Source organism: Lolium rigidum, chromosome 3, assembly GCF_022539505.1.
Source record: "Lolium rigidum isolate FL_2022 chromosome 3, APGP_CSIRO_Lrig_0.1, whole genome shotgun sequence".
Classification (NCBI taxonomy): domain Eukaryota; kingdom Viridiplantae; phylum Streptophyta; class Magnoliopsida; order Poales; family Poaceae; genus Lolium; species Lolium rigidum.
Genome location: NC_061510.1, coordinates 175,954,995 through 175,964,410, shown reverse-complemented (window position 1 = coordinate 175,964,410; position 9,416 = coordinate 175,954,995). Strand labels below are relative to the sequence as shown.

The following is a 9,416-nucleotide window of genomic DNA, read 5'->3' as shown; positions in this document are numbered from 1 at the left end:
ATAGTCAATATGTGGCTTGCAGAATACTAGCTGATGTGCTTATTTAGAGATGCGATGACCGATGGCTTTCCACGCGCATCTTATTATGGAGCTCTCCCCACAGATAGCTTGACAAAGATATAGTTCATTCTAATCATAAGTAATAGCAATACTAGTGTTGGAACCTATACTCCTTGAGAACCGCTCAACCATACCACAAACACACTCTCAACACTCTCTAGCTCTTGGTTACATTAGTTTACTTATTTGTTCCTATTTACTTTAGCTGTCAACACAAACAACTTTTATATACTTTATCTTGAAATTAGAATAAATTACAAGTACCCCCAAGATAATAGTAACAAAGGGCATTAAGACCCTAACCAGTAGCTTCTCGTGGTTCGATACTCTCATTTCGAAACTAGCTACAATCGATATGTGTTTTTGCAGTTATCATTGGTCCATGTATATCTCCTCCAATTCTCCATGCAGAAAAGCAGTCTTTACATCTAGCTACTCAAGCTCAAGATCATGTATAGCCACAATACCAAAGAATACACAAATTAAACTATGCTTCACAACCGAAGAGAACACATCATTATAATCAATACCTGGAATCTGGCTGAAACCTTTTGATACTAACCTTGACTTAAACCTTGAAGGATCATTAGGAGAAAAATCCTTCATTTCTTTTAAATATCCACTTGAGATCTTCTTTTATTTGGAAAAGCGCACAATATCTCATGTGCCATTCTTCTCAAGTGATTGCATCTCCGATTGCATGGCAGAAGCACTTGTCGCGGTCAACGAATGCAACGACCTTAGTGTATGTAACAGGTTCAGAATCGTTCTCCACATGTTCATCGCAACTCAACGCATAATGAATAAACTACACTTTTGAATTAACCGAGTGCGTGAACCTCGGTCTATGAGCAGCAATAAAATTATTTGTTTGCTACAAAACTGATGGTGAATGTTGAACGTCAACACTTACACGCTAACATTCTGTCAAAATCATCAGAAACATCTGTAGACGGACTATCATTAATCATAACAGCCTCATTAAAAACAACGTTCCATCTCATCAAAATCATTTTAGGTTAAGTATTTCAAACTTATATGCCTTAACTCCTGAACCATAACCAAGGAACACACACTTAACAACTCTAGGCTCTAACGTTTCATTATCAACGTGTTTATAAGAAGTGCAAGCGAAAACTCTCAACAATAAATAATTAGTAGGTAAATCAAACCATACCTCAATAGAAGTTTGCGTAGGGTATCTTCAACGGGGCGACGCAAACGAACGCTGAGAAACAGTTTGCGACCGCGTGGTCGAAAAATGCGCTTATACGCCAGCGGCCCGATGCATAGTGTCCGATCCATCCGTCCAGATGCAAACATGGCCTAAATATGTGGCACGTTTGCGTATGCACGAACGCGCCGCGCGACCGCTCGCTTCTCCCACGAGCCCGCCTTGCAGTAACCTTGGATCGATGCGTCTTCTCAGCCGACGCGACTTTAAGCTCAACAAATGTCAGGAAGGGCAACCACTGGAGTGGCAACCACGTCGATTGACGCGCAAACCACCAGAATGGAGCGCGAACTCATAAACCGCTGGCGAGGAATACACCAAGGACTACTCGTTGAAGGGGGACACAAGCTCCTCGGACGTGCCGAATTCCACGAGCTCTTCCGAAGAGGTGACGAGCAGAAAGCGCCTTCGTGGGGATGACGAGGCGGGACCTTGTAAGAAGAAATAGCTTAGTTTAAAAATTAGTTTGAACATCTTTTTCACAGTTTATATTTTAATGTATTTCAAAATATTGCACCACTTTGAGTTTCAAAACCTTAATCGTTTCTACATGATATGTAACTATAAAAATAGAGTACATGGCCGGTCTCGCTAGACAAAATGTGCCGGACCGCTGGAATTGCCCCTGACACAAACGGATCATTTCGGTATCCGCTGGCTGACGCAAATGAATGCAGCCGGTCGATTTTAGCGTCTGATTTGCGCCCGTCCGTAGGAAATGTCTTTGAATGCAAGGTTTTGAATGCAAGGTGAGGCACGTCCATATTTTGTGAGGTTGGGCTTTTGGCACGTCCACATTTTCTTCCGTTTTCTTCCGTGGCAACTGAAAAGTAGACTGCCCTGGACTTGGAGAGTCGAGGTAAGTCCAAAGCCGGGCCCTATCGCGCGCAGCATCCTTGCCCCCAGGCCTATCCCAACCCATCTCCCACATCCCTCTCTTATCCCCTCTTCCCCTCTAAACCACCTCCCACCCGCCGTCCATTGCCCCCTCCCCTCCCCTCCATGGCTTCCCCCTTCTCCCCGGCGTCCGCGCGCGCCGCCTCGCCGGCCCTTTTCGCCGCCTCCACTTCCCGCCCTCTCTTTCTCACCGCCGCCATCTCAGGTACGCATTCTTCCCCTCTATTATTTTCAAATGCACGAATGTCCCCCAAAATTCACTCTTTCCACCTCTTCACCCGCAGCCCGGATTCCGTCCAGGAGGGGATTCCGCCGTGGCCGCTTCACCGTCTGCAATGTAGCGGCCCCGACCGCCCCCGAGCAGGTAAATCCGCCAACTCCCCACTTCGTCCAACGCTCGAATCTACAACCCGACACAAGAGACCCTGCCGCTTACCTGCGGTTCTGCCTGTAATGTGCCTAGGACACCAAGGCAAAGGCCGCCAAGGAGAGCCAGCGGCCGGTGTACCCGTTCCCGGCGATCGTGGGGCAGGACGAGATGAAGCTCTGCCTGCTGCTCAACGTCATCGACCCCAAGATTGGCGGCGTCATGATCATGGGCGACCGCGGCACCGGTAAGTCCACCACCGTCCGCTCCCTCGTCGACCTGCTCCCGGACATCAGCGTCGTTGTCGGCGACCCTTTCAACTCCGACCCTTACGACCCCGAGGTCATGGGCCCCGAGGTCCGCAACCGCGTCCTCAACGGCGACACCCTTCCCGTCACCACCACCAAGATCACCATGGTTGACCTGCCCCTCGGCGCCACCGAGGACAGGGTCTGCGGCACCATCGACATCGAGAAGGCGCTCACCGAAGGTGTCAAGGCGTTTGAGCCTGGCCTGCTCGCCAAGGCCAACAGGGGAATACTCTATGTCGATGAGGTTAATCTGCTCGATGACCATCTGGTGGATGTTCTGCTGGACTCCGCGGCTTCCGGGTGGAACACCGTGGAGAGGGAGGGCATCTCCATCTCCCATCCGGCGCGGTTCATCCTCATTGGGTCTGGCAACCCGGAGGAAGGGGAGCTCCGGCCTCAGTTGCTCGACAGGTTCGGGATGCATGCGCAGGTTGGTACGGTCAGGGATGCTGAGCTCAGGGTCAAGATTGTGGAGGAAAGGGCCCGCTTCGACAGGGACCCCAAATCGTTCCGCCAGTCCTACTTGGACGAGCAAGAGAAGCTCCAGGACCAGATTACATCCGCTCGGAGCAACCTCGGTTCTGTGCAGCTCGACCACGAGCTTCGCGTCAAGATATCCAGGGTCTGTGCCGAGCTGAATGTCGATGGACTCAGAGGAGACATCGTCACTAACAGGGCTGCCAAGGCGCTGGCTGCCTTGAAAGGAAGGGACACTGTCACAGTCGAGGACATCGCCACTGTTATTCCCAACTGCTTGAGGCACCGGCTCCGTAAGGACCCTCTCGAATCTATTGACTCGGGCCTGCTCGTCGTTGAGAAGTTTTATGAAGTCTTTGGCTAGATTATTCTTGAGGTAAATGTTTTCCTGTCACAAAGTTGGCAGGAGGCCCTTTGTTTGGCTCTTCAAAAGTATTATTTCACCAGAGGCTTCAAACATTTTATATTCTTTATCTTTTTGTAGCATGGTGGTAGTGTAGATTTCATTCCCCTTTGTCGGGAATGCATGTTATGAGCTGCACATGGTCCGCGCACATCACTCTTCCTTGTAGTTATTGATGCAACTAATGGATTGCACAGAACCGTATCAATCACTAAGCTATGCTTATACTCTTGTAGATCTGTTTGAAAATATAAATGAGTTTGAGCCGCTGTTTTTGTTCTCTTGCAATTGGCATTGTCAAAGGCTTGAGCCTGCTTAGAATGTTATATGATACCATGTTCTGAAAGATTAAGAAAACTAGTAAGCTACTACTTGTATGCTCTCACTTACAATGTTATATGCTACCATGTTCTGCTACATCATAACCTCAAAGGTCACTGGAATGTATCTTCTGATCCCAACATGCTTGTTCTTCAATTCAAAACATCTCCTATTACTTGGTACTTTTCACTTGGTTCAGTGTCCTTGCCCCTCAAACGGAAGCCCATCACTGGTTCCTTGCTCATTAGTTACAGCAGTAGCAATGCAATCTTAGATTCTCTGTGTCATTCGCAAAGCCATATACATCATTGGATTAGAAATAGAATCCTAATAGTTATCCAAGCAATCACAGGCTTGCCTCCACAGAAGCGCCCAAATCATGAACTAAAACTATTTGGCCAATCAATGATTTTGTTTTTTGAACAAAAGGGCCACATGGCCCCCAATTTCATTTAAGAAATCTGAGTCACAAAGGTATCAGAAGTCTGAGCCTTTTTTACAAGAAATCCGAGTCACAAAGGTATCAGAGTCACAGAGGTATCAAAATGACCAGAGCAGCAAGCCAGCAATTAACTCTAACCACGCTATTACAAATTCAGACCATAAAAACCTCAGCATCCTGGGAACAAAACAAGTACTCCGTATCACTTTGTGTTTTAATTGGATGAACACAGCTTATCATAGTGCACAAATGGAGAAGACGATCTCAACATCCTGATAGCTTGAACTTCAGTTATCGCAGATCCTCTTCCGATCAATGATATTCAGAGTAGGACCGTGATGAAGCTGTTCTCTTTTGACCAGTTCATCACAGATTGGGCTTGGTGTTGATTGCTCACATGGAAACAGAATTGGTTCATTGTTTATAGTCAAACGCTAGTATGGTATGCTAGAGGACCTGACACTTACCATTGCTCATAGGTGGACGTGTATATTTCTTTGGAAACTAGAGAAGGTATGCTGGACAGTAGGAAAACACACTGATTTTGATTAGAAATCACGTTTTCTTGTCGTGTTGTTTGTCAGATTTGAGAAAAAGTAATCAGTGTGAGGTACAGCTTAGCAGATAAACTGTCAAGAGTTAAATTTTGAAATGGGTAAGGTGATGCTGGTTAAGTTCTTAGCATTTACAGAAGCCCTTTTAGGAAACGCCCTTATATATTCAGATCGAAACTGGCTCTGTGTATTATAATTGTATATCTCTAGTATGACCACATCCACAATGTATTATATTTGTATCAACGATACACAGTGCTCTTGTTTAAAATAGGACACATGACGTACTACACATAAGTTATAACGCTATTGCTCAACTGGATCAACTCTAGATTGCGTTTGGGAATTCTAGGCAGCTGGTGTGTTTCTGTTCTTCCAAATTAGACGGGCTATCCTTTGGTGCAGACCCTGGCACTGGTGTAGACCTTTCCGGGCTTGCAGAGGTAGCCTTGATCTGGAGCGCAGTGCGCGTCCTGCGAGCACACGCACATTCCTTCTAGCGCGCACCCCGGCGCGTCCTTGGTCGGCGTTCCACCACCAACGCCAAGCATCATGTCGCTCCAGTCGCTCGAGAAGAGGCCGTCCGGGTCATAGGCATTCTTGACACGCAGGAACTGGCGCATCCCCGGGTACTTGCGCGCCACACCGATGAAGGCGAGGTTGCGGTTCTTCCCCCAGTGCGGCAGTCCGCCGTACTTGAATATCCCCATCTGCTCGATCTCCTCCATCACGTCCTGGTGGAGGCGCGCCCTCCCTGGGTCGCGGCTCCGGTAGTAGGTCATGTCGAAGTCCATCATGTCCGCCGATTCCCCACGCATCGCCGGCTTCCCGAGGTGCGCTGTGGAGGACTTGACGTAGCGCATGAGGATCCCGTCGTAGAGCTCGACGCCGCAGAGAGACTTCGGGTTCAGGTCCCGCAGCTGCTGGACGTCCTGGATGAACGCCCTGGCGCGGCTCACCGGCAGGCTGAAGGTGGTCTGGTGGAAGAAGCTGGAGCTTCTCACGCGAGGGTCCCATGGGCAGGACGTCTGGAGCGCGTCCTCCGGCGCTGTCAGACAGCCGCCGGACGCCTGCATATGGTCCTGTGGCCCGACCACCGGGTACCCCGTGAAGAGCCAGCCCCTCCTCCGCGTCAGACCGTACCCGGCCGCCGTGAGCGCCGCGTGGGTCACTCTCGACGTCAGGCACTTGCTGCTGCCGTTGCCTCCCCGCTCTGAGAGCTCCTCCGCCACCCGGTTGGCTCCGATCAGCAGCGTCGAGGTGGCTCGGAAGCCAATGAAGTCGAGGATGCCATTGCCGGAAGCATTCATCGGCAGCCTGTCATCTATGCGGTACACCGCTCGGCCGTGACCTGGGTACCAGGCGATGTCAGCGAACTCGTGCTCGTAGCCGAACTTGGCCACCTGCTCCGGGAGGTCATCGTCGTCCCGCTCGGAGAAGGTCGTCGAGCGCTTGAACAAAGGTTGTAGTGCCAGAGTCACCTGCAAAACATCGTGCATGTCCTTGTTACAGTACAACTTTTATTTTTTTTAATCTTGAAAAGCACATTGTTGTTATTATTATACAACCGACAGACAACACCCATGATCCCACGAGCACTACACAAACACAACCATATGCACAAGCTCAAAGACAAGTTCAAGATCTCCTACAGACGGTAAAAAAAAACAATTTAATGACTAAAATTTGATGGTTTGGTTGATCTCACAACTTTCTGCTTGGACAACTGAATTAGAACTAGTTTGACCAAAACCTTCTGCACCGAGGATATAATAAAATGGGATTATGAAACTGATGCACAAATCTTGTGCAAGTTTTCCCCGGTGAACATATCTTGACCGTCTTTCACTTTTCATATTTATCCCCTTGTTATAGACGAACCCTTCCCATGGGTGCACATAGAAACCGGCTATTTTTGTTTTCTTAGCGGCCATGCTTCATCTTAAGTACGAGTGTGGTCTGCTCAAATGTAGAGAAGCCACCGACCATACCCACAGAATCCACTGGCCAGTAACCATTAGAGGCACACTGTTGGGTCGAAAGGACTATGTAAATATATGTAAATGGAAAGATGGGACTCCTCGAAACATGCTTTTGTCCCGCTTTATAAATAAAACCACAACTGTCAATCAGACTATGTACATGGAAATGTAAACGGAAAGATGAGCGGTAAGCAAGTCGCACGAGCTGCCCGTGGCAACAGTGCCACACTTCTTACTGCCCAACCGATTCTCTTCTATTTATAAAAAAAATTTGGTTACAAAGAAAATTAAAAGTAAAGGCTTTGCATGATGCATGCATGCTAGCATGTGAAGAAAAGGTGAAACGGAATTATGAGTATATATGAAACGGAATTATGAAATTGATGCGCAAATCTTGACCGTCTTTCACTCTACGTATTTATCCCCTTGTAACCTTGTTATAGACGAATCCACCAGGGCACATGGGTGCACATAGAACCGGGTACTTTTGTTTTCTTCACAGTCATGCTTCATCTTAAGTACGAGTGGCCTGCTCAAATGGAGAGATTCCACCGGCCACTAACCATTCGAGGCACGCGGTTGGGTCGAAAGGACTATGTAAATGCAAAAGGAAAGATCTGACTATGTACACGGAAATGTAAACGGAAAGACGCGGAGTAGCCCAAGTCACACAAGCTGCCCACGGCAGCAGTGCCACAGTTTCTTACTGCCCAACCGATTCTCTGCTATTTATCAAGCTTTTTTTTTGGTTACAAAGAAGATTAAAAGTAAAGGCTTTGCATCATGGTAGCATGCGAAGAAAAGGTGAAAAAAGCGGTTGTTTCTCTAGCTGGTTTCAAAAGTGTCCTGTTAAATACAAATAAAAATGCCGATTGAGCTATGAAGTGCTATGATTGTTATACACTCCTGCTGGGAGGGGCGCATGTTCTGTACTAATCGAATCATGTTTTGTACTCCAAGCATCAAAGATCAGTGCTTTCCCCTGCCAGTGGATCGAGTACGCATACAGACTCATCGATCTAAACGTTTGCATGCATCAAGTGGGCCAGATTCTCCATCTCGTGGTCTGCCGATTGCTTCACTGTAATTTGTCTGTTCATGAGATTTCATACTTAATGTAGAGTAGCACGCAGTTGCTAATTTAGATTAGTACTGAGTTGCATCCACAAACATTATTACTAAAGTAGTTATGATGTTTAGCCATATGTTATTACTATGTCAATTACGCGGATGCAAGTCCAGGGTAAAAACAGTGACCATGTATAGAGGAGTAAAACAGTGTAATTAACATGACATGCCGGCATGCCGCTACATATTAAAATGTCCCTAGTCGTCCTTGTGCACGTACGTACGATCACGAAGGGTATAGGCTACTCTTGTACGTACAAAGTTTATCGACCAGGTTAATTACCTGAGAGATGACACCCAGGACGCCGAGGGAGACCTTGGCGGCGTCCATCTCCGGGTCGGCGGACGTGAGCACCCGCACCTTGGCGTAGCCGTTGGCGGCCGGCGCGGGCGTGACGATCCTCACCCCGACGACGTACTCGTGCACGGCGCCGCCTTTCCCCCAGAGCGAGCTGCCGTGCGCGCCGGTGCCGAGCATGCCGCCGACGGTGAGCCCCCACCAGTAGGGCGCGTAGGGCAGCGCGAGCCCGGCCTTGGCCGCCTCCGCAATGAGCTCCCGCAGCGTGATGCCGCTCTCCACCGTCATCTCCATCCTGGCCGCGTCCACGGCCACAACGCGGTTGAGCCACCTGGTGCTGATGGCGAGGCCCTGCCCGTCGCCGTCGCCGGGGCAGGCGAGCTGCGGCATGCTGTGGGAGTACCTGGTGGTCACCTTCATCTTGGTCTTGCTCGCCGTGGCGTTTGCCACCGCGCGCACCAGCTCCTCCTCGGAGGAAGGGTAGACTACGGCCGCCGCGCGGCACGTCGACCGGTCCGGGAACACGCCGTATGCGCTCGATACGGTACAGTCAGCCGTGCCGCCACCGGACGAGCACTGCACGGGGTCCGGTGGGGGGCTAGCGACGGCCCGATCAGCTGCCGGCACTATAGTGGTAACAGCGACCATGAAGATCAGGACCTCGAGCTGCACTAACTTGAGCTTGCTCATCTTGTTGTACCTGGGGGTTGACTGGTTGAGGCAAGGACCGTAGCTACTACTCCTATATATAACCACTTGAAAGCATTAAGGTAGCCAAAGCTAACCTCAAATTACCATATTAGGATGACCGGGCCGTATATGTAACGAGTTAGCTATCTTCATTTGTGACAGTCCTACGATGAAACTGAATTCAAATGAATACATGAGATGTGCATTCATTATGAGTCCATAGAGTTGGATTTATTCTATTCCAGCACACAT

At 49.0% G+C, this 9,416-nt stretch overlaps 2 protein-coding genes across 2 annotated transcripts; one reads left to right on the top strand and one right to left on the bottom strand.

Annotated features, from left to right (window-relative positions):
- Positions 1–2,270: 2,270 nt before the first annotated feature.
- LOC124702732 (magnesium-chelatase subunit ChlI, chloroplastic-like) lies at positions 2,271–4,016 on the top strand. The gene is made up of 3 exons (XM_047234889.1): positions 2,271–2,396; positions 2,476–2,555; positions 2,655–4,016. Exons 1-3 carry the CDS (start codon positions 2,297–2,299, stop codon positions 3,708–3,710), a joined length of 1,236 nt encoding a protein of 411 aa, XP_047090845.1. The 5' UTR covers positions 2,271–2,296; the 3' UTR covers positions 3,711–4,016.
- A 1,439-nt stretch (positions 4,017–5,455) lies between these two features.
- On the bottom strand, positions 5,456–9,164 carry LOC124695845 (L-gulonolactone oxidase 2-like). Its single transcript, XM_047228656.1, has 2 exons — positions 8,460–9,164; positions 5,456–6,547 (listed from the first exon to the last, which is right to left on the bottom strand). The coding sequence occupies exons 1-2, from the start codon at positions 9,162–9,164 to the stop codon at positions 5,456–5,458; spliced, it is 1,797 nt and encodes a 598-aa protein (XP_047084612.1).
- Between the last annotated feature and the right edge of the window lie 252 nt (positions 9,165–9,416).